The sequence below is a fragment of the Anoplophora glabripennis genome, unplaced genomic scaffold (genome assembly GCF_000390285.2).
Source record: "Anoplophora glabripennis isolate ALB-LARVAE unplaced genomic scaffold, Agla_2.0 scaffold848, whole genome shotgun sequence".
NCBI lineage: Eukaryota > Metazoa > Arthropoda > Insecta > Coleoptera > Cerambycidae > Anoplophora > Anoplophora glabripennis.
In genome coordinates, this window is record NW_019416945.1 from 28788 (window position 1) to 55385 (window position 26598).

The 26598-nt window shown below is 32.9% G+C and overlaps 1 protein-coding gene across 5 annotated transcripts in view; it reads right to left on the minus strand.

Moving 5' to 3' along the window:
• Positions 1-1713: 1713 nt before the first annotated feature.
• The window catches only part of LOC108914512 (venom carboxylesterase-6-like), a 44238-nt gene continuing 19353 nt past the window's right edge, over positions 1714-26598 (minus strand). For 3 of the 5 annotated variants that reach the window (XM_018720334.1, XM_018720335.2, XM_018720336.1), the window contains exons 5-11: positions 25746-25931; positions 21512-21711; positions 19282-19456; positions 16835-17031; positions 4697-4859; positions 4419-4548; positions 1748-1982 (exon numbers count right to left, since the gene is read on the minus strand). In XM_018720334.1, the coding sequence (XP_018575850.1) occupies positions 1748-1982; positions 4419-4548; positions 4697-4859; positions 16835-17031; positions 19282-19456; positions 21512-21711; positions 25746-25931 (1286 nt within the window). Of the gene's footprint in view, positions 1983-4418; positions 4549-4696; positions 4860-16834; positions 17032-19281; positions 19457-21511; positions 21712-25745; positions 25932-26598 lie in introns of all 5 variants that reach the window. The other 2 variants (XM_018720333.1, XM_018720332.1) reach the window with 1 other exon arrangement.

Here is a 26598-nt window from a genome sequence, read left to right on the forward strand (position 1 = left end):
GAAGTTGCTCGCTTATTTCATGAAAGATTTCCAGATTTGCCGCCTATATCCCAAGTAAAATAGAAAAGCAGTTTCGCGAACTTGGACATGTAAGGCAGATAAAAAAAAGCAGCTGCCTGAGTTTGAGTAAAACTCACGTACTTTTACTTGAAGAGCAGCTGCAATGTTCGATGTTAGCCATTCATCGATTATTCGAATATTAAAATAAAATAAAATGTATCCCTATACAATGAAACTAACTCAGGAGCTCATGGAAGACGATTTTGATAAGAGAACGTATTTTTGTGAACAAATTATGGCAATGTTAGATAACAATGTAATCCAATTAGAACATGTTTTGTTGCCTGATGAGTGCACCTTTACACTTCACGGTCATACTAATCGTCAAAATTTCCGCTATTGGTCTAGGGAAAATCCTCACTGGATTACAGAAGAACATACGCAATACCCGAAAAGGTTAATGTTTGGGCAGGAATTGCAGGAATTGTTGCAGATCATATCATAGGTCCCTTTTTTATTGATGGCAATTTGAATGGCGATAATTATTTAGCACTGCTCCAAAATAATATCGTGCCAACTTTGACAAATTTATGTCCTGATCCAGCAAACCCACAAGTTCCAGCGAATATGATATGGTTTCAGCAAGATGGAGCACCGCCCCATTACCAAATCAATGTCCGGCAGTACCTCAACCGAATATTTTCAAATCGGTGGATAGGGGGGCGAGAATCGATGGAATGGCCTGATGGATCCCCTGATCTGACAACATTAGACTTTTTCTTATAGGGATATGTCAAATGTATTGTATACAAAACGAAACCCCCCCGACTTCGCTGACTTAAGAAGACGAATAACGCTTGCGATTAGATCGGTCACGCCTGAGATGTTGAGTAACGTAAGAAGAAACTATTTAAGATTAGGATGTTGCCAAGACGTTCACGGCGAGCATTTTGAACATCTCCTATATTGACATTAATGTTTTTTTGGTTTTTTACATTATCAATAAATAAACTTTTTAGTTTTTGAGTGTGTTATAGCGAATTTCTGTAATCAAATAATTTCTTTTTTTATTGCAAAATGCAAAAAACTGAACACACTTAATATTTCCAAAACAGTTGAGGATATGTATAGGACATTGTACATGAAATATGTCTAGAATTTTCTGAAGAAGGCAAAAATTGAATAATATACAGGGTGTTACATTTAAAATATGAAACCCTGTATAAAAAGTTTTTGTTGAAAAAAATGTGCATCTAAAAATACCAATCGACGTGTCTGAGCGTTTTTTGAACAGGCCCCCATTTATTTATTATTGAATTTATTCCATTTGGCTGATACACACTGTATAAATCATATATTTAATGAATATTTTCAGAAAAGTGTCTTATGTCTGAAATGAAAATTTATCGTTTGATATGCTTGTACCTACTTATGCTTTTCTCTGTTTGCTTCAGTTGACAAACTAATAGGTTTAGAGAAATTCGACTTTATGGGAGATGTCAATATGAGCCAAAATGTTAGATTATAAATAAGGAAGTACCGCCCTGTATTTTTCTAGCATTTGCTATCTTCAAATTGATGTTGCGTTTATAGTTTTCTATTTATAGTCACGCCGTGCTGTAAGAATTCACTTTCTCCTGACACAAGCGATCTAGTTTAACATGGGGAAAAGGAAAATCATAATTCTATATAAAAATTAATTTTAATTGTTTTCTTAGTCACTAAACTTTAGTCATTTTCTCTATGTTTACATTTCAATGTGGATTTGATCCAGCTCCTCTATGTTTTCTGCCAGCGGTATCTCCTCCCAAAATTTAAACCTTTCTTTGTAAAATCCTTTTCTCATGTTCAGTGTGGGAGGGTTTGTGTCTTTATAGCTACCATTGATATTCATATAATATATTTCTTTTTCTAATGTTCCGTATCTGATATTATTCAGTTTTTGCCAGTTGGTCGTTAAACTGTTGATTGGCGTTGGATGGCTACAAAAAATATACATTAACATAGTTTTAATTATTTTAAAAAATCCAATAATGAATATACAGGATGGTCTTCCGATATTTTCAGGGCAGATACATAATAAAATTAGGGCTGCTTTTTGTATATTTACTCTATTTCCTGAAAATTGACAATAAAGGAGATATACGAGGGTAGTCCCAAAGTATCCGATCTATCAAAGAAAATCAAAAACAAATTGAGAAAAAATATCTTTATTTTTCAACATAGTCTCTTTTTAGTTCGATACACTTTTCCCAGCGATGTTCAATGGCTTCGATACCCTGTTTATACTGAGAACCGTCAAACTCCTTAAAAATAGCCATCAATAACCGCAGACTCCACCTCTTCATTGTTGTGAAGTCTTTGACTACCGAGCCAATTTTTCAAGTTTGTTAAGAGCAACTAATCCGAGGGGGCTAAATCTGGCGAATAAGGTGCGTGAGAAAGCAATTCGAATTGATTTTGGCCACCGCGATAACGGATGTGTAGATGAAACAACACGATATTTTTTCCTAAATACAGCCGTTATTTCTTGATTTCATCAACTAAACGCCGCAATAAGTTCGCATAATACTCGCCGTTGATTGTATTTCCATTTTGAACATAATCAATGAAAATTATCCCACGCGAATCCTAAAAAACTGACGCCATGACCTTGGCTGCAGATGGAAATGTCTTCGCCTTCTTTGAAGTCGATTCTTCTTTATCGGTTCATTGTTTTGACTCTTTCTTTCCATGTTTCAACATTAATTATGAATCGACGCAGTAAAAACTCGGCTTTATTGCTGTGAAACATCGCCAGACACTCAATTGAAACTACTCACGACGTGACGGTGTTCCTGTTCCATTGTGCGCAAATGTGGCACTCGTTTTTCGCACAGCTTTCTCATGTCTAAATTTTCAGTTAATATGCGATGTACGTCTTGGCAGCTTGTAAGGCCTCGTTTAAACTCTGCCATCCAATATTTTATTTTTGTAAATGAAAGAGCAGAGTCCTACAGAGCAGACCTTTCAAATGGACACATAAATGACCAATTTTTATCCATGTTTCACTGAGAGCGTTCACTATTGACGGCTGCCAATCAAATACTAAACAACATAGCATCTTCAAACTTAAGCTTTATAAAGTTGGTACTTTCTACCATGGTAATTTTTTCAAACAACAACGGCCATTTATACGCTAGGTCATATACTTCAGGAACTATCCTCGTTCGTACCCCTTTAACAAGGAATCGTAAATATCAAATTTTTACGATACCTTAGAGTTCTTTGAGATATCATGTTTTAGACTTGGGACTTCATGCAGTACAAATGAAATCCCACGTTTTGCGTAATGGGTAGTTTTATGGGTTGATTGCCTTTATTTCTCCTCCACCTTCTTTTACCCTAATTTTTAGCTTTTTTAAATATTTATCTTTAGACCATTAGAGGATGAAGGTACCTATTTTTGTTTAGTTTCGGTTTTCAAAAAATTCAAGTATACAGTATGCATAAGAATTTATGATACATTTGTATAATTTAATTGACATAAAAGAAGTTCTTTAGTTGTACTGTTGTTTGAACAAATTTAAAATTTGCACAAATAGATAATTTACTGATTTTTTTTCAAATATTCTCTTGCAATTCTGTGGAAATAAATGTCTAGAAATAACACAACTAATGAACAGTTTTATAAAAATTGTTAGAAGTGTGTTATATTTCAAAGTACATGCAAATGATGATATAAAATTTTACAAATACTTTTTCATATGTATGTAAAACTGAATTTCTTGAATACTGTTCGATTTCGAGAAATTAAAAATATCTTAATAATAGCCTAGAGTGAATTTTTAGAAAAACATTACGGATAAAAAAATAGGGACGAAACAGTGACAAACTCTCTAAAACTATCTATGAATCTCGAAGAACTTTTGAGGTTACAAAATGAAATGATAAGGAAATTTTGATTGGAATTTGTGAATTAAAAAATTAAAACTGATTGCCGACCCTGAGATCTCGAAAACGGTTGCACATATCTCTGAATAACATTTTTTTATAATCAACTACTGATAGATACAAACAGCTGTTTTTCAATTTCTGACAAAATTAAATTTGTAGTCATACCCAGTTAAATTAGAATATGATACTAACATTTTATTTTTCAAATTTTATGACGTAACTTTATGAAAATTGAGATTTTCAAAAAAAATTAAAAAACGGTTGTTTGTATCCGTCAGATGGTACGAAAAAAATTTTACAAATGGTATATGTCGCAAACGTTTTCGCAATTTTTTCTTCATGGGCCTAGAAATCATCCCCTAAAAATGGTATGGGTCACACACTTTATTATCAAAATAAAACCGGTTTAATTTTCAGCACTACTATTACTAATCGTTTGGTTGATTAGTAACTGAACACTCATCATAATACCATGTACTTACCCGTATATCGCAAAGTTGGTCCATAAATCTGTCATTGTTTTTATCATCACTTTATCATTATTATTGTCAACTATCGGAAACAGTGCGGATGAATTAAAAAGGTATAATAAGTCATCACAGTGACTGACACCTAAAACAGATTTTTCTATTCTACTGTGTATTACATTGTTAACCGCCTTGTGTACCTTAAAGAAAGTAGAAGCGGTTGTGAAATCACAATTCACGATAAATATAAAGCTACTAAAAGCGTCACCTTCAGAATAATTTAATGTGCTTACCCCAGTCATAGTTAATATTTTCATTAGTGGCTGCAAACACATCCCCATAGGAGTATTGACCGGTGTAATTGAAATTATAAAACCATATGTCTTTATGCCCTTTCAGGTTATGAAATAGAGCAGCCTGATAGGTGGAATAGGAAAATGATCGATCCGAGTACAACTGGAAAATATTAACAATTCATTCAGATGCTCCTTCCAGAACTGAAGGTTGACCATCGTACGGGACAACGAATGGGGAAAATAGTGAATTAGAAGCGCGAATCTTTCTATCATGATGTTATAAGCAATGGACTTACAAATTACATCGTGGTAAATTTATCTTCCTAAGGCATGTGACGTCATCGAACTCAGTTTCCCAATTTCAAAAATATTAGATGTAAGACGATATGTACAGAGATATTAAAATTATCACTTCTTGGAAGCATTGGGAGCGACCAGTTACAGAGGTCCTATATCTAAGAGGACCACCATTATCTGAGGTTAATAAAAAGAACCGAAATCAATATAGGGCAGCTCAGCTAAGGCTAATGCAAAGTAAAGTCTCTGACATCGACCAAGTACATACATAGGCATAACAACCCGAAAAACTGTGATGGGTACTTTAAGTATCAGCAAAACTACTATAAACATTATCAAATCAAGTATGTCCGGTCAGGGTTGCCGTAGGAAACATGATTCTTTCAGTGTCCATACTCATTGCTAACATGTTTTAAGTATTTCTGTGCAAATTTATATTTGTTAAAAAAAATAGTATAATGAAAAAGTAAAGTTGAGAAAGCTCGAAAAGATTCGAAATTAGCAGTACCGCTCTATACAAGGTGTGTTCCAAAGTAAACAGAACTTTGCAAAACTAGGTATTTCTAGTGAGGCCATCTATTGGCAGTTACATGCGTCGGAAAAGTAGATCCTTCACTAATGTACTGTCAAAATTTCATGACATTTGGACGAATAGAAGCAGATTTATTGCGTCTGAAGTGACAGTATGTTTGAGTAAGTCATCGGTACAAAAATGAGCATCGAACAAAGTGCAAATATTAAGTTTTGTTTTAAACTTGGTAAAACTTATAGTCTTTCCGATATCAATTGAAGAACCAAGAGGATGACAGTATGTACCAGGTTCGGTCGCTGATGCAGCAATTCGGCATTGAAATATTTGAAAAACTTGTTCCCATATTTATTTAGCCATACCCATATACAAGTCTGGTCGAACTAAACGTGCTCATGGTAGAAATCTATACACCCAGTAGAAGAATGGATGTGCTACGTGGCCTGGCAGTGCAGTGCAGCATTGCGGAATTTGGTGTGATTCAGATAATTTAATTTATTATAGGCACCATCTATTAATCATTATTTATCATTATATTACAACAGCGAAAGGGATAAATAAGAGGGATATTTGGTTTACTAATACATATTATTATAACATGGCATTTTGGAGACCTTTTGAAATGGAACAAAACGAAATTTACCATCAATATAATAAAATTGTTTGAGGACATAATTAAAATATGTTGTTGGTCAAATGAACATATAATAGACACATTATATACAAATTATTATAATTTTTTACATTTAATAGAAAATTTTTTCAGGGACGCTTATGAAAGTCTTTAAATTTTATTGATCGGCTTTTTTATACATGTTCAACTGATTTCGGAAAGACTATACCGAAGTGTTTCAATTGACGGACCAAGTTTATGGTGATGACTGTTTAAATCATAGCAGAGTTCGTTAGTGGTATACGCAGTTTAAAAACGGTCGTGAGGACATAAATGATGAGCAACATGTTGACCTAGCGAAAGCCGTGATCACCGCAGATTCCATCAAAACTATGCGTGAATTCATCAGCCAAAATCTTCGTTGAAATTCATGGAATTGGAATTGAGCATCTCGAAAACATCAGTTTATCGCATTTTGGCTGAACATTATTGGGCTACCGTGTGTGCACGGTTTGTTCCGCACAAATTGACTGACGACCAAAAATTGCTCAGAATTCAACATTCGAAGGACATCAGCAAGGAGGACAAATATGACAAAAACTTCCTTTACAACATTATAACGTGATAAAACATGTTGTTTCCAATATGATCCAGAAACCAAGCGCCAAACCGCCGAGTGGAAGGCGCCAGACGAACCAAAACTCAAAAAATCTCGTTTAGAAAAGTAAAAAATTAAGACAATCTTGATTCGCTTTTACGGTTCCAAGGGCATTGTTCACGAGTTCATTCCACTGGACCAAACTGTTAATGTACAATTCTATCTTGGTGTTTTGAAACGTTTGGTGCATAGTATTCGTCGTATTCGGCCAGAATATCGCGCAGAAGGAAGTTGGCGTTTGTTGTACGATAATCGTCCATTGATCGACACTTGAGACCAATTTTTTCGACTAAAAATCGCATTTTAACTGTCAACCACTCCTCGAACTTGCCTGGTTTGACACCGTGCGACTTTTGCCTTTTCGAAAAAATGTATCCAAAAGACTTATACCAACTTCCTAAAAACACTCATTTGACATGCTTTAGACAGACCGTACAAATCGCTGAATTCAGTCGAAAGGGGACTATTTTGAATAAAAAAAACTTTCTGTTGTTCTTATTTTTAAAAAGTCCTGTTTACGTTGGAACGCATCTTGTAGAAATAAGTGATTTATATTAATAATGAATATAAATGTAACGCTAAAAGAATCATTAACAGACTTGATCGAATAAGTGTTTTTCTCATTAGAAAGAGTTTTTTTAATAAAAGTTGTTGAGAAAAACTTTCATATAAAAAAATAAGTGAGAAATTGAGGAACAATGATTTCTATGACATAACGGTCCTTGGAGCGGTAAACTCACTAAGATCTCCGCTTGCGATTTCCTATTTGATCTTTTCGTTTTTCTGTAGTGGTGGTCTACCATCAGTTCTGGGTCACTTAGTACACAAAAATATATTTCGTTTCATTTCAAAAAGCAGCTCAGGAACTTATTGGGATTTCACGAAAAAATATGTATATGAAATACATTAACATTAATACTAAAGCTATGTACAGACTAAAATTAGCACCGCTATCGAATTTTTCAAAATATTCCTGGATGTATATTGTATGCCATATCCAGGATGATCCGAATTGCACAGCCAAAATTTATCTGATGATAGATCTCACAAATATGAACTGGAAATGTTTAGTTTCCTAAATACAAGGTGTCCAAGTTTAAAGAACGTATTATATTTTATTCAAATATCTCTGATGATTGATGAAACTTGGATCAATAATTTGTCGAATTAAAATCAAGAATCAAGTGACGTGAAATAATTTATAAATTATGTCAACTAATGGCGAATATACCGTAAGGTAACCTCAGAATTTCGATGTCACTGATTTTAGGAATTAAATAAGTGAATGTTATTCCTAATGATATTTTTAAGAAAAAGATGTATTTTACTTTATTCCAAAAATTAACCATTTACAAGATTTTACTTTTTTAATTTGAAATATTATTACGTGGACTAATAAATATAAAATATAGGTATAGCCTATTTTGTTCAAAATACAATTTTATATACAGGGTGATTAATTAACAATGGGAAAATCGAAAGCTGAAGATACTACACGTGAAATGGTGACCATTGGCGCAAACATGCCTTATCCGAAAGTTGATAGTTTCGGAAATACAGGATGTTGAAAGTTAAAATTTTAAATCGTTTTTTGCGATTATTCTAAAAATGTGTGGGTTAGGAACTTGAAAATTTGTGGAAGTATATTTTTTTAAGGAGGAATAAGATGCTTGTTGCAATTTCAGAGGTGCTCATAGAGGGCGCCACTTACGACCAATTTTACCGAAACGTTAGTTAATAACTTTTTACCCTGTATATCTAACATGAAACTTGATTCAAAAGCTGAAAGAGTAATCATTTTCCATTAATTATGTACTCTTGTTTCATTTCGGTATCTCGATACGTTTTCGAGAAAAATCGATTTAACAAACTTTTGGCAATGGAAACCAATCGTTATGCGCATATGTGTTTCGTCAGGCAATTACAACTTCTCAATGACGGCGCTCGGTACAACTGGGCTCATCAAGTCAGACAGATGCTAGACAGTACAGATTATGCGGACGTTCTGAACAACTCGACATATTCTCGACTAAAGAGACATATGCCTGCCATATTGCATAAATATAAGGAAATGATTTATCGGAAAGACCTAGCTCTAGTTATGATGTCTTCTTCCCCTGTTTTGTATAGAAATTTCAATATGACAGGGGACACCGCATCTTATCTGAGGTTTCAATTACCTATATATATTATTAGACTTATCTCACAACTCCGTCTTTGTAATAAATTTTGCATGAAGTTTACATTTAATGGCATCTCCTACTCTATCAATCCATCTGAATTATGTACATTATGCAACCAACACAGACTGGAAACTATTGAGCATATTTTTATAGAATGTCCTCTTTATACCGGTCTAAGACCTCCAGAACTCAGAAATTTAACACTTAACTCGTTTATCATTATGCTTGATGGTTTAACTCTGAGTAATGCTAGAATGTTGGCAGGTTTTATGAGAGATTTTTTGAGACTTCGTTCTTTTGTTCTAAATGAGTGAACTGTTCTTAATTTAATATGTTTGCATAATGTATTCATGCTTAAATATTGTTCCTGGCGATATTTTTTTATTAGTTTTTTTTATGTATGTAAGCCGTTCTGTTTTTTTTTCTTTTCTCTTCTTTTTTTTTTCTGTTACGTATACATAGTGCAGAACCTCTTTCTACAAAAATTGTAATATTTTTTAGAAGGAATAAACTTTTATTTATTATTATTATTATACAGTGTAAAAAGTTATTAACTAAATTTTCAGTAAAATTGGTCGTAAGTAGAGCAACGCTGAAATTGCAACACGCATCTTATTCCTCGCTTAAAAAAATATACTTCCACAAATTTTCAAGTTCCTAACCTACATATTTTCAGACTAATCGCAAAAAACGATTTAAAATTTTAACTTTCAACACCCTGTATTTCCGAAACTATCAACTTTTGGATAAGGCATGTTTGCGCCAATGGTCATCATTTCACGTGTAGTATCTTCAGCTTTCGATTTTTCCATTGTAATTAATCACCCTGTATGTATAGTGCTTCATCAAATCCATCCATGCATCAAATTGATATCGAAAAATCAAAGAAATTATTGACATTTTTATTCTCTTTGCAAACTGTGCCTTTTGCTATTTTTTATATAGGTAATTAAATATTTTTACGGCAACGACTTTTTAATTTTTTTATTTTTTTTATTTTTATTTTTATTTATTTTTATTTTAATTTTTTTTATCCTGATTGTGATGTATAGTTACAGGGTGTCCGGTATATAATTGATGACCTTTTAACCGTGGATGGAGGACCCTAAGGTCGTTCAGAAAATCGACTTCTGTCTTAGTACAAAGTCCCTTCGTTTTTCAGTTATTTCGGTATTTTTTTTCGAAATTTCCGCCATAGGTTACATTATTGGTCACTACGGTCACAAGAGAACGTATTATCTTTCGTATATTTTGCGCAATATTCTTGAATTGTGTTATTGTCAGATGTTTATCAGAAATTTTAACTAGCAATTGTAGTTCTTAAACTTAAATTTTACGTTACGCCAAACTTCTATTTCTTCTTGTAAAAACGAGAACGAGAGCGACAAACATACCATTTGTTATTAATATGAGAAAAATAAACCATTTCCAGGGTAATGGCTAAAATGTCACTCATCACATGTCATAATAATTTGTTCTTACTACTGTACATTGTTATTGTCTCACGTCTGTCCTGTACTTTGAATTTGTTTTTTGTTAGATATCTGAACTGTGTTTGGACCTGTTTACGACCACTTGGCGCTTCCCTGGATTGATTTGTGTTTATCAATATTGTAACATTGTTAGAACATTAAGGTAATATTGCAATGCCTCGAAAACATTACTCTGCCCGTGAGTATGCCAACATACACTTTATTTATTGTGAATGTAGGGGTAACGCAAATGCAGCCGCTGCACTTTATCGAGAAAGATACCCAAACGCACGCCATCCTGATTATCGCGTTTTCATTAGAGTACATAATTCTTATTATAAAGGAAAAATTCCTGGTCGTAATGAAAGCGAAGGACGACCACAACACTATGATGATAAAGTCGTGCTCGAAGAAATTGAGGCAGATTCATCGACTTCTGTGTGATCTATTGCAAGACGCACCGGAATTGGGAAATCAACTGTTCACAAAATCTTGAAAAAACATCAGTTACATCCATTCCACGTAACACGTGTGCAAACTCTGCAGGCTAGAGACTACCCTGCAAGAGTTGCTTTTTACCGTCGGATGCTGAGAGAAATAAATGAAGATCCAGATTTTTTCAACAAGATCCTGTGGAATGATGAAATAACCGAAAAGATGGCTTTCTGAATTTTCACAACCTACACAGCTGGTCGATAGAAAATCTGCATTTAATGCGGGAAGACGGATCACAATATCAATTTAAAATCAATTATTGGACGGGAATTTTAAATGGAAAAATGAACTCCCCAATTTATTAGAAGACGTAGATTTGAGGCTAATAAGAACTATGTGGTTGCAACATGATCGCTGTCCTGCACACTATGCTGCTGCAGTCGAAAGCGTTTGAATCAGTTATATCCAGGTCGCATGGGTCCAATTGCGTGGCCTCCGCGCTCGCCGGATATAAATCCGCTAGACTTTTTTTACTGGGGCTGCCTGAAAGAAAAAGTTTATAGCAGGCCAGTCGACACAATACAATAATTGCGGAACCTCGTCCAAAAAGCCGCTCGTGAAATTAGTCAGCGAAGATACAAACGAAAGCTCCGAAAGGTATTCATAACAATGTGCAGAGCCTGCATCAGGGAAGGCGGCAAACAATTTGAACATTTACTGTAATTTTTAAGTAAAATTAAATAATAACTGAAAGATAAGACGTACTCTTGTGGCCGTAATTACCAATAAAGTAACCTATGGCGGAAATTTCGAAAAAGAAAACGAAATAACTGAAAAAACGAAGGGACTTTGTACTAAGACAAAAGTCGATTTTCTGAACGACCTTAGGGTCCTCCATCCACGGTTAAAAGGGTATCCATTATTTACCGGGCACCCTATATACAGTAATTGTATTTCGAACTAAATATTTCTATTATTATTTTAATGAAGTTAATAATTTTCAGGTATTTTTAATTTATTCAGTTATTTAATAATCTTATTTAAACCGAAAACAATAAAACTCCATAATTGCTAGTACCTATTTCTAATAGAGAGGTATCTTTTTCCTTAGAAACCATATTAGGAACTGTGTAAATGTAAACACCGAAATTTTGTAGTTCTTACCGAAAATGACTTCTACTATCTCCACCACTATAGTAGGATCATATTCGATGCAACGTAATAAATCATTGTCTGTCAAGGGAACCAATGAAGTACGCTTTTAAGGGTTTTACAAATTGAATAATTTCTTTTTACATTATGAAGGGACGAGGGGATCAGTTCAGGTCTGGCACCCTTGTTCCTACAAAAATTCCTTTATTCTCATAAACTATTTATTTTAAATGTAATTTATTATAAATCCAATTTGTTTCCTAAATTCCACATATGTACTACATTTTACCTCTGTACGCGCCACTGTTGGTTACTTGTTTTTTGGAAGCGCTCTCTAATTGACGGCAAAGCTCGCCAGGTTAGTATTTGACGTATAACCGACCAATTCGTACACTCGATGCACCTGGGCGACTACAGCTACTACCAAAACACAGTGCGTATGCAGCGGTATTTCAGATTTTATATTGAATTTCAGTTTAAATTTGAAATGATTTATCTTACGCCTCCTAAAAATGATGACACGATTTTCCTTTGATAAAAGACTGACAACTTTTTGCTCTACTTTGCATCGAATACGATCCTACTATAGTTGACAGATTTATATATTAATTCATTGACTTTTTAACTTTAATTGGATAAAGTATAAACCAAGCATTTCCCTTCCCAAGTCTGTAACACATTTTTGTGGAGAATTCTGTAATCAGATTTGGCCTACGCTCTTACAAAAAGTACTATCTCTTATGTAGAGTTAAAAATAACGGTTTATTAACTTTTCTCAAAACGACTGCGGCTAGAAAAATTAATTTTAGCACGAACATACTACAAATAAAGAAATGCTGTACTTATCAATATATTTTTAGTTTTTTTTATCTACGGGACTAATAAACCAACACTGCCATATGATGTTTTTTACGCAAATCAAAATCCGTACAAAGACCATAAGAATGCACAAATGTATAAAGTTTTTCAAACATTAAAAAAAAAGTTAAATGTTTTATACACGATATCAGACTATTGTAGAGAACCAAAGGGGATAAAACGGAAAATATAATGATACTGCTACATTTTATTATTATGGTCGCCCTTAAATTCATCGATAGCTGAAAAAACTTTGACTACTTTTAGAACACCCTGTATTAGAACAGAAAATGAAACATTTATCAATTTAGGAACAAATTTCGTGTTCTGATTTTTTATATTTTTTACAAGAAAAAAAAACCTGTTGTTGCGTTCATGCTTCTAGATGCGTTGGCGAGGTTGCAAATTAAAAATTAAAAAAAACCTACCTCTCAAAAACAATATTTTAATAATTTTTAATATTTAAAATTTGTCGAATTTAATGTGTAATATTTAAAATTTTTAATTTCAATGAACGGACTTACTTATTTGTTTCAAATATGTAAAATCAAAAAATGTATAGGTATTTGTATTAATAACGGAAACTAATACATTTTTTTGAAGCACGTTATCTAGGACATAATTCTCAGAACCAACAATGTAATTATAATAACGCATGAAACAAACGGAAGAATGCTATCAAGAATCTGAACATAAAACGTATCTAGCAGTATTAATTGTAAATAAATATTTAAATACTATGTCAAGGTTAGATTTATGAATGATATAATTGAAAATAAGATATTAATTACATGTACCTCTGCAACAACTTGCAACTTGGTACTACCAGTTCTAATTATTTGAATATACACTAATTAGATATTTATACAGGGTGTTCTAGAAGCTCTATGACAAACTTTAACAGATGGTAGCTGGGTTAATTTCAAACATCTTTTATGAACATAGGGTCCGATTCGTTTTTGTTTATAAGTTACAACCGAGGGGTAAACCGCTGGGGAAGTTTTTGTATATGCCCCCAGGAAGTCGAGAAGAAGTTGGAGGAAGTTATAAGGAAGTTGAGGAAGTTGAAAGGAATTCCGAAGGAAGTCGGGGAAGTTTTTAGGAATTCCAAGGAAGTTGAGGAAGTCTGAAGGAAGTTTGGAGGAAGTCGGGAAGTTGGAACCAAACTGCGCATGCGTGAACGGTAAACGCATGCGCAGTATGTCAGGCTGTCAAACGTCTCACAGAAGCGTTTCGTGAAGCAAAGTATCCTTTTGACAGGTGCCCGGGAAATTTGTAATTTGAAACCATTTAGTAAATATAATTATTTTAGGTAAATAACATTCGAACAGTGCAAAACTGGACTTTGAAACTTTGCCACAAAGTTATAAAATAGAAACATGGCAAATGAGCAATAGTCACGAAAACACCGCTAGATCCTGAGCAATTTCTAGGATTGAAAAGATATTTTGCATTATATTAATTACGCTCTTATAGACAATTGATCGTATTTACGGTAAAAGTTTGGGTTTTTGGGCATCAGGGAGAGAAATATCTCACATTTTCATCCTTACAAATCTCAAAACTGACCAAAATATGGATTCAAGCGTGCGCTTGTCACAGAGTTGAAACGTCCTTTGAACAAAAATGGTTATTACCGAGGTTAATCGTGGTAGAAAAATGCGGGGAATGTTAAACATTTATGTGGAGGAATTACGAAGCAGTCTAGAGAAGGTCCGAGGAAATTTGAGGAAGTATAGAAAAGTTTTTGTACAGAATTCAGGGAGCGGTTTACCCCTCGGTTACAACTATTTAAAAAAATATAATTTTATACTTCAGTCAAAGTAGCCTGACAAATAAAGATGATGGTTGCTATAACAATAATTATTATTTGTGTCATTTTGTTTATTCATTTGACACTTAGCGTTAAAGTGCTAAATAAAAAATGCATTTATTTACAACTTAGAAGTATGCAAATATTGTCTTTGCATATGTGTATTCCAATGGGAACGCCAGATAAGCAACCGGAGAATATCGACGAAGATACCCAAATAGACATTAACATGCCACGCAGTCTTTAATGCATCATTTCGCAGACTTCGAGAAGAAGGTAACCCCGCTGCAAAAAAGGCCATTCGTCCTACAGAAATGAATGTACAAAATGAAGAAGATGATGATGTCATGATGTCATTGACAACTCTTCAATTAGTGTTCGGCGTATAACAAGTAATCTTCATTTATCACCGAATTTTCTATGACGTGTATTGAACAGGGAAATGTTACATTCGTTTCATTGCCAAAATGTACAAGCCTTAGTTACCGGTCACTGTTTACATGAACAATTAGATCAAGACGATTTCAGCAAAGTTTCAGTGTTAATGTTTGGGGTAGCATTTTCAACAATAACTTACTGCCTATACCCACATGTTTTAAACGATCGTTTAAATGCACATCTGCATATAACTTTCTTGGAAAACAACCTTTTTGATTTCATTGATGACGTAGGGCTTAATATTGTTCAAAATATATGGTATCAGCACCACATAAAGGGAGACAAGTAACTACTTGGTTAAATGATCACTTCCTGAATAACAAGACAAGGTCCAATAGCATGACCACTGCACTCCCCAGATCTAAATCATTTGGACTTTTATTTATGGGGACATATGAAGCAGCCTGTCTACCCTCTGTTGAAATTACTGGGCAGCAGTTACTTGGAAGAATTCAGGATGCAGCTAACTAGATAAGAATTGATACAAATCTCATCCGTCGAGTGAAGGAATCTTTAGTTCGCCGATGTGTGGCTTGCATTCGAGGTGGACATTTTGAACAATTTTTATAGTCTTAACATTGATTAATTTGGTTAATAGAGATTAACTAATGTTTAAACTTTAACCACAAATAATAATTATTTATAGCATCATTTTTATTTATCTTGCTACTTTGAAATATGATATTATATTTTTGAAAGTGCTTGTAACTTCTAAACAAAAACGAATCGGACCTATGTTCGTATAAGAGCAAATGTTTGAAATTAACCCAGCTACCCAGACAAAGTGTGTCATAGAGCTTGTAGAACACCCTGTATTGTTTATATTCATAAATCAGAAAGTGAAAAATACAATCGTTCTCTTTAATTTATGGAACTTAATTCGGATACTTAAGAGTTTAATACATATATAATGTATAGGGTGCCTAAAAGGTCTCGCCAAAATTATTCCATATATTCCTGGGCCCAAAATATGATTTAATCCAAAATTTGACAGTTTCCGAGAAACAGGATGTTGCAGTTATAATATTTTAGTTTTGTTCTATAACTGTATTACCGATTATAGTAAATATATAAAGCTTCATAGATGAGTTGCAGGGTGTTTTATTTAAAAAAAAATGACTTTAATTGTTGCACATTACTTTAACCCTATTTGATATTTCCCTATCATATGTGGCATAACGTTTAGATACTTTAGAACATATTAAAAAATGCTACAAAATCGTTCACGGCTACTACCAGAGGCGTACGACAGGGGTAGAGGGACAATTTCCCGTTCCTAACTTCTACCCCACCGGCGGAATTTTTATTTTGGTACAATACTTCAATAATTTCTATATAATCAACCTACTATTCCTTCATAGCAGTAAAAGTTATTATTTCTCGAGGTTTTTAAAGTTAAACATAGGGCTGCACAATCATTTTATTTTATTATGTAATTTATTTGTCATATTATTATTATTCAAGTCGGTGTCTTCTGTCATGGGATTGCATTGGATTTGTTGAATTAGGTTTTACAGTTTTATTAATGGCCAAAAATCATTTTTAAATAAAACACCCTGTAACTCCGTATGGAGCCATATTGTATCTAAGCGCTATGTGTCAATTCTTCATATTTTCAGTCCATGATTATCCAGTTAGCGTATGCACAATTATTAATGAATCACCCTGTATATCTAGTCATACTCACATCTATCAGTGCCTTCACATTATACGGATCAGTAATGTTTATTTCCTTTGTGCCTCTAAAATAAAATTCCTTTATTTTGGTCCATATTCTTGATACGTTACTGGACGGCGTACTCATAGATAAGGCTATCAATTCTGGCATCAACGTGTTAAAATGCTTATTTAATGCTTTTCTTGTTGTCGACTGCCTTAAAATTGCTGCAAATATAAGAGATTACATGGAATTAAGAGTGAAATACCTTATACAGGGTAATTCAGTCATAATGTCAGTAATTTTAAGAGCAGATAGAGAAAAATGAGTATAATACGATGGCGTGATTAAAAAAAATAAATGCATATTTAAGCTGAAAAAAAAAAAATATTTTCAAATCATTATTTAACCCCTTTTTCAGGCTGTTACTGACCGGCTGACGTCAGCCGGCTACGATATGAACAAAGCGCCCTAGATGCAATGTTGTCATATTCATATATTTTGGCTCATATAAATACAATAAATAAACGGTTTGTCACGTCAGCCAATAATAATTTAAAATACTATAAATTATTTTTTATTATTATGCAATCAACATATTAAATTGTTCTTGTTGCCCAGCCTCGATGAGGTCTGAGCATACCTGGCCAAAAATCATTTTTTATTAATATCATAGTGATAATTTTTTAATTTGCTTCTTCTACTAAAAATTGAAAGTAACGCGGCCCATTCAGATGTTTAGGTAGAAAATGCGGCTCAATTAAACAATCGCCATATACTCCTGCCCATATATTGACACCGTATCTCCTCTGAAAGCTAAACCGACGAGTAGTGTGTGGGTTTTCATCTAACCAAATGTGACTATTATGGCTGCAAAGAAATTGGCTCTGTTTCACATTAAATAAATTTTAATATTGAAGTTACAAAACCCCAAGAGTTCAAATAATTTAAATTTCATTTCATAACCATTTCAATTTCATTACAGAAATAATGTCATAAAAAACCAACACTCACTAGATACATTAAGATAAATAAAGAGAGGGTGAAATGTGTGTAGTATTTAAATATTGACTGTAAGTAATAGAAGATAAAAATACAATCAGATGGAAACAAATAAACAACTCGGTACGTGTTTCCGACCTAGGCTAACCTGTGTCGAGGTCAATAACCTTCTAATTTGTACGTGCACTTTGGTCTAGGAGCCAGACATGGTTCCGTTGCCAACCAGAGTGACGCGGCTGCAAACAACTTATTCTAAAGTATTTTGACCTCCTGAATCCAAAAAACTTGGTCGCCAAAGCCTGAAAGGGGTCAGTTTAATTGTTATCAACAAATTAAATGTTTAAATGGTTGTAAAAAGTTTATTTTTATAGCTAGTACAGGGAACCTGATCTGCCTCCTAGACTAATACGAACTGTAGTAGGATCGTATTCCATGCAAAGTAGAGCTAAAAGTTGTCGGTCTTTTATCAAATGAAAATCGTGTCATCAAATTGAATGTAATGACTAGGGATGATTGTTTTCGAATGTACGGTTATTACAATTTATCATTTTTATTGTTATTAATGTTTTCACGTTTTATAATTTATTATGTTAAATAATACACAGTTTTAGTATTTTAATTTATTATTCAATATGCAGTTTGCATAATAAATGTAAACTTTAGTGTAAATCTAAACTTTGGTGTAACCTAGGTAGGCACTTATTGTTTTTGAGAAAGCAATACTTATGTTTTTTACCTGTTTAAAATGCCGGCACGAATAAAACAGCATTCATCCGTCCAGAGCACTTTGTTAATAAAGTTCTGCTGCACTTAGGAACCAATTGCAAAATTCAAGACGATTGGGGAAATTAGCTGCTTCTAAAGCTTGAACTTTTTGAAAATATATTATGTTAACTCCTTTGCGGGAAAAATGCGGGAGATATGGAGGGTGGTAGATTTGAATAAACGCTTTAAATTGTTAGGTAGGTAATGGTTTTGTAACCGTGTGTAGTGTATTTTGTATATTTGGGTATTTAGTGTGCCGACTTATTTTATTTGATAAAATACAGTGTGCCTACAAACCTCTGCTTTATTTATTTTCTTTTAACGGAAGTTGACTTCGAGAAGTCAGGCTTGTTAAAACATTTTGCACTAAATTAATACAATTATTAAAATTAGTTATAATAAAATGCAGCATGATCGTTTATTTACTTGCATTTTATTGGTTTCGTACATATGTATCCGTATACTAAAGCGGATTAATTAAATGTGAACCACAGACTATGATGTGAACTTGGCAACGCTGTTCGCTTCAGCTGACGATTTGTTCGTGACATTACGTTACAAAATTTTCCGAGCATCCGGGCATCTGGCAGGGCCGCCCTCTTAGCGGGAGTTATGGGTTGATTTTCTGTCTTTATTAAGCCTTCCGAATACGTGGTTAAAATTAATGACATTATGACTGAATCACCCTGTATAATATAATAAATAATTACCTTCCGCTCTAACAAGTCCCTCGTCAGTGACTACTCCAACAATCCAAGGTACTTTATAAAATTCTTGGCTTCTTATGTACTCAATTGGTTGTTTAGTAATGAAGGGATTCGGGTTATTTTCAGTTTTTTGTTCTATAGAAGGTAGATATACATTTAGTGGGTCGACAGAAAAAAACTGAAAATGTCAAAGGTAATCGAAATTTTTTAACACATTCTTTGTATTTTTGAAAAAAGTAGTTCTGCACCTTTGAACATATGCCTGCTATAATAATGACAGGTATATAAATTTTGAAAATGCAATATTAAATATTTTTTTGGAAAGAAAAATAAGAATAATAATAAAAGAAAATAGACAAACATGAATTATATATATATTCAGAATTTAATTAAAAAACAAATCGAATTATACCACAACAAAACGAGATCTTGAGCAAAAATAAATTGTGCCTGCTCCTTAAATCAAAATTGAACTCGAAAAATCTGTTTATATCTATTAACTCCTTCGATGTTTCAATCCTTACATACTCTTTTGGTGTAATAAAATGGTTCAAAACAGACTTAAAATATAAAAATATATTAACCAGAACACTATTAAGTAACGAAAAATAGGAAACTGCATACCAACTCATATAAAGAAAGAATAACATTAAGTAGAAAAGAAGGAGGATGAGGAATAATATTAGAATAAACTTACAAGAACTGTGCATCAAACAGATAAAATCCTTAAGATCCCATTTCCATAATAAAAAAACACCCATTACATAAATTGCGCACCCCTAAACCTATGAACGCAAGAACATGCTTTCGTCTTCAACCGCTACATGGTAGACACTATAATAATGTCAGGAACTGGTAAAAAAAGGTCAGTCATACAGATTCTTACAAAAAGGTCAGTTATACCCTGAAAATCTTCAGTTTCAGGGTATAACTTACAATTATACTACATTTCAAAATCAGGTCATAGCTACAAATGCTTATAAAAAACGTATTTCAAAGGACGATACAATAACAAATGATAAATACAGAAAATGCCATTCCTATGCTGAAACAATTGATCGTATAATATGAGTAATTTTTGCTTAAAATTAGTCATAGAATTCATATATAATGCGTTTCGGATACCATTGCGCAAAAAGCAGTCATTCTTCATACATGTAATATAACGATTTTTTTTAAACCAAAAACAAACTTCTGATGGACTTGGTCTTAACCCGTTCATCGGGAGGATACACCAGTGAAAGCTATGAAAAAAATAATATATCTACCTTTCATTCTAGTCGCTTTGATTAGCCCAAAAGAATAATGATATTACATATTTCCTTAAAAATAATTAATTTATAATCTGTAAAAATTTTATGTAATTTAATTATTACTAGTATGTAAATACGAGTATTTAGATATGTACGTATTTAAATATGCACTTAATTTCTATATTCTTCCGAAAATAATCTGTTATTTGAAAACGGCAGTTGTATTCAAAGGTACAGAATTTTATGCCTTTTTTAAATAGACAATAAATAAAGACTCTCCGCGTGATCACAGACCCATTGTATATAATTAAAGGAAAAGTATTTATTTTTTACTTGGCCTTTCATACTGGTTAAAAAATTTTTATACCAACAGCGAAATTTTTTATATTTAGTTGTTATTAGTCCAAGTGTCAACAATTTACATCAAACATCGCTGCAGATGATATTTTTGAGCAAATGCTATTTTCAACTTTAATAGCCTGTATCTTGAAACATAGTGGCTTTAGACATTTGATTGATTAAGGCCTTTCGATCTAACACTGTATGTGTATTTCATAAAAAGAATAATTTTGGTAATGAACAAATGTTTTATGTAAAATACGAAAAGTATAGTAGGTATTTAATAATCAAGATAATTCAAGGAAACTACACCATAGAACAACTTAATTGCAGTAAATGGAATTGGCCTTATTAAATACAATATACTTTAAGCACTTTCTATACTCTCATTTACTCTAGAACAAATTAATGTAATTTTAATCAAAATTGCAGTCTAGTTAATCATCACAGTTGCAGGCGCCATAAATAGAAAGCAAGTTTTCATTGTCTTACATGCGGCTAAATTTTCTTTATTGTCTGCCTACTGTATATAAACTTCCAGCAAGCTAAATATGCAGTAATAAGTTCTATAGGCTTAATGTACCACTTTTTTCTATTCTTGAGAATGAGAACTAAATTGCAGTTTTATCTATTCAACGTACCTTGAATTTGTCGCCGCTTTCAACAAGTTTCTCTGCGTTTTTAGTCCTTAAACATTCCACTAAAACCGTGGTATTCTCTAGTTCTTGGCATCCCATTAAAGTTGCTTGAGTTTGAGCTAATATTAATTGAGTTTCAGACAAAGGTTTCGCCCACAATGCTAGAGAAGTGCCACTTTGACTGATGCCTCGATGAAATAGGTCTAAAATAATTTTATATTATTTTTGTTGCTAAAAATACTCATTGATGCAAAATGTATACAAAGCAAAAGTAAGTACGCTCTAATCCCTAAAATCAAATAAATATTTTATTTTATAAGGTAGGTAAGTAATAATTATTAATCATTTCGCCTAATGTATTAGTATTTATTTTAAAATAAATGGGTAGGTACCATTTGAATCGCTCTTTTTATTAAATTATTATCATTATTGTGAATTTGACTATTTATAAGGACGTGACGGCGGGATGTGCGTGTAATACCAATATTGGCTGTAGTATACGCTTTGTGCCAGCTGTACCTATAGCTAAAAGAGGGTCCATACATGCAACAGAACATTGTACCATTTGACAAAATTCATCTTCTCCGTGAGATGCACATCGGGAGTAACAAAATCTGAATACCTTAAAGTAGGGCAGGTACCTTCTGTGCAAAAATTTTACTTAGGTTTATTAGTATAGTATAGTATAGTTATTTAATCAAGGTTTTATAATATACACTTGATCTTATTACAACAAAATTTATTTATTAATAGATAATATATTTACACTCTAAAATTACAAATTGGTACTAAATTCTGAAAATAGGTAGTCCTAGTAATTGTGAGAAAAATAAAATTTGTGTTAATATTTACATGTATTAGTTTTTATTATAGACATGTAAATACAACTCACAAAAATTAAAATAATGGTCAAACGTCTTCTCTTCATTTTCACTATCACTAGTATCAATTAGAAAAGTATTATTCACCATCTCAATGATCACTATCTTAAAAGTTTATAACAATTTGGTCGATAGCCAGTGGTCAAGCACAGGTTCTGTGTCTTAATTACGATTCAATTCTTTTTGGCATGTTGGCAGCGAGTAATCCATTCTTGTAGTGTAATTGTGTCGAAAAATTCATGGCATAACTTTTCTACGTCAGTCAAAGTGAAAGTGACATTTTTACTAGCGACATATTGTCGCCCAAACAGGTTTGATAAGGTCCAGATCAGGGTGGTTGTCTCAGAATATGACCTTCCTACTGTAAAGGTTGATCGACTTCATATATTTTAAATGTTGGTTTATGCATACATTTTCCAATGTAGTCAAAATAAATACTTGTTATATCAAGCCATACTCAAATACAAGACTTTTATAAGTTGAAATCTGTTTAGTGTGCTGCGTAAATACTAATGTACTGCAACTAAATTACTAAAAAAGACATTGAATGAACATTGATGTTAATGTTTATGGGGAAATTTTTTGAATTTACAACAATATTTAATTAACAACTTCCTAAAACTTTTTGGCAACTGCACAATAATGTATTGTATGTATGTAATGTAACAGATTTCAACTTATAAAAGTCTTATATTGGAGTATACCTTAACAAATATATATATAACAAATATTTATTTTGACTACATTGGAAAGAGATAAAGAATAAGAGATTTCGGCTTTTTAGAATTCTTAACAAACCAAATTTAGGTAGGTTTCGTTGAAAGAATTAAATATTTAGCCGATAATTGATAATAAATAAATTGCTGAATTTAGTACCACAACAAACACTAAAAATCAAAATAACTCGGAAATGCACAGGAATTTCGAGACAGAAGAAGGGAAATTATTTTTGTTAAACTGTATGTTTAATGAAAATAACAGTTTTTTTTTTAAAATAGTCATTGGCGTAGAAGTTCTGTTTAAGAAAGGGGTTGAGCACCCCCTCCACTACGCCACTGTGCAAGTTTTTGAACATTCTTATCGTTTGTTTTATGCCCCTTAATTAATAGGCATTATCTCCCAAACATGAAAAAAATCTAAGCATTCGTTTATAAGTTATAATGAAAATTCGAGAAAAAAAATTATATTCAACACCCTGTATCTCGGAAACGAAGCCTTCTACGACATATGTTTATAGGAACTTTTCTTTTTAAAAACATGTGTTCTATGTCCTGTTAAAGTTTGTCTACAAAAAACTGACTCCCCCTGTATATAATACTTTTAACATATCCGCAAATTGATTTCCTTTGTCTTGTAACCATTGCTTCATTTTTATGCTTATACGTTTATGATATGGTGCATTTGTTAATCGCTAATACAGAACATGGTGGCAATGTATAAGTTTCGTTTGTAACCATTTTTTGTAATTTTGATAGTTCATGTCATCTTGATATCCCTTGACATATACATACATCTAGCATGAACTATAACTAAACATTCTCCTTTTGAGAGAGGTCTTCAGGGCCCTGCTGCTTTCATCACACCAAGCATTTCCATGGGCGTGCGAAGAATGAATGTACGTTTTATGTATTGGTCAATCCTCTCCTCGGAAATGTCAAATTGTTCTTAAAAAAATTACTTGAAGCCCTGTAACACATAACGTTCTATTAATAGTCCTCGATAGACTTCTGTTTGTGCCACCAGAATCCTATGGTGTCCAAAAGCTTACAAAGCGTTTCTCCGCTGTCGGTATATCCCACATGTTCATGGATCTTTCTATGCATACGTCTAAATGTAGGTCCTGTTTTTTCTTGATGTACCAATTTTTATTGGTCCTTCGTAGCACTACACGATTCGAGTCGTCCAAACGTACTGTTGGCGATTTTTTATATTAATTATACCGAATATGAGTCGATGAGGTTTCACCATTTGCAATATTTTTTAATACATCGCCATTTTTTTGCTCCTCTGTTTTTGGCAAAGCTGTAATGCAACTATGTCGCGCAAAACATTGCTGTTCAAGATGATGTTACGCAGATTTATGCGAATAATGGTAATCTGCCCTTCCATAGAAAGTTCTTTCCTATAACCTCTCCATGTTTGCAGTCAAACTGATGATACGTGACAGATCCAGGCGGGCAACACATAGGAACATAGTATTTATTTGATGAGGCACTACAAACCGACAACTGATGACACGGGGTGAGGTTACAATGTTGCAGTGTGCCCGTCCATATCAACGCGACCGTGTTACGCGACGTAGTTGTTCTGTTGTACATGGGGACGCATTTTCTTGTTACTAAATATTGAGACTACCACTATCAGTACTGCGCTGTTACAAATTAAAAATTATTATTGCATATTGGCGACGTCTGTATAAATTGATGATTGTATTTAAAGGACTTCAGCAAATCTAGCAAAATTAATGCACTATCACTATCGAACGATAATGCACCTCTATTTCTTATTCTAACAAAGCAAAGAAGTCGGAGACATGTGGGGGAAAGGAGGCGACATATTATTTTTCATAGGCTACATTTGTGCCTACGAACGACTTACGTTGGTAAGTCCTAACCACAGTTGTGTGCAGGAATGAGTGAAACCTAAAAAGCCTCATTAATTAGGAATAATACAATTTAATCGCTATTCTAATAAGTACATGTCCCATGTGTATGCAACATCTGTCGCATTCACGCATATACCACAGTATACAGGTGTTGCAATTTTCCAACGACAAAATTGTAGAGACTACTGACTTAACAAAGTCAAAATTCCCTCATTGTATATAAAAATAAGAAAGTGGTAAATAACATTTATAACTATTAACTATATTGGCAACAGATACCTATTTAGATTATTAGTTTGAATTATGATAAAAATTTTATAAATTAGATCCTAAATGCATACGTATACATACAGGGTGTTTCTTAATAACGTGCTAATATTTAAGGAGGTTATTCTTGGGTCCATTTTAAGGTACAGGTTTTGTATTGAATATTTTTGAAGAAAAAAGAAATATTCAATACAAAACCTGTACAGACGCCAATGGCAAAAATAATAAAATTGTTTGTACATCAGAAAATGCATCTCGATGAATAGAAGGCGTCTACCAAATTTGAAAAAATATCTAGGGTAATAACGGTTATAATAAAAAAATGTTTTTTCATAAAACTTTAGCACCCTGTAGTTCAAAAGTTAAGACTTTTAGGACATATGTTCATATGAAGTTTTTTTTCTCAAAATGGACCCAAGAATAACCCCCTTAAATATTAGCACGTTATTAAGAAACACCCTGTATATGAAAGAAAATGACTTACTTTTCGATTCAGGACTAAACATATGAAAATGTACACTAGCGCCTCCGGCACTTTGTCCAAAAATTGTCACTCTTTCGCTATTTCCTCCGAAATATTCAATATTATTTTTAACCCATTTCAAAGCAGCCACTTGATCCTTTAATCCATAGTTTCCAGGCGCTGCATCGTCATTTGTACTGAAAAATCCTAAAACAAAATAAGTAATTACCTTTCAGTTGATAACAAATACTTCAACTAATGATTTCAATATGCCTCAACTTCACTGGATATGGGATATCTATACTTAACGTGTATCAAGGAAAAGTGGAATGTAATGAGGAAAATTTTACATCCAAAAAGATAGATAAGTTGATAGAAAGAGATTAATTAGTAAATCATACAGGGTGGTCTTTTAATGTAGCCGAATATAACCAAAGTACAAGAAAAATGTACATTAAGAGGTAAAAATAGTTTTATTTCATGGGACAACCCATACAGGTTGTTCCAGTTTGGACAAATCAAAATGACCAAGATGGAACTAATAAAATATTAGTTTTTTCGTGCAGTTTTTCCATGTACAGGACCGTATTGGTTTGTTTTCAAGATCATATTTTTTTCTAACTATGCTATAATTTTAGCCAAGAATTTAATTCACCAGAAGCAATAACTTTTGTCTAACGATTTTATTTGGAAACTATATATATATATATATATATTATATTTTTTTAACTACTAGACCATAAGTCAAGCGATCAGTTGAGTTTATAATAAATAAAAAAAAACATATTATTGAGGTTAGCAAAAAATTTTGAGGTAAAAGATTATTCCATAAAACATTCGTTACTTTGGTATTTTCCTTAGTCCATATACAGCT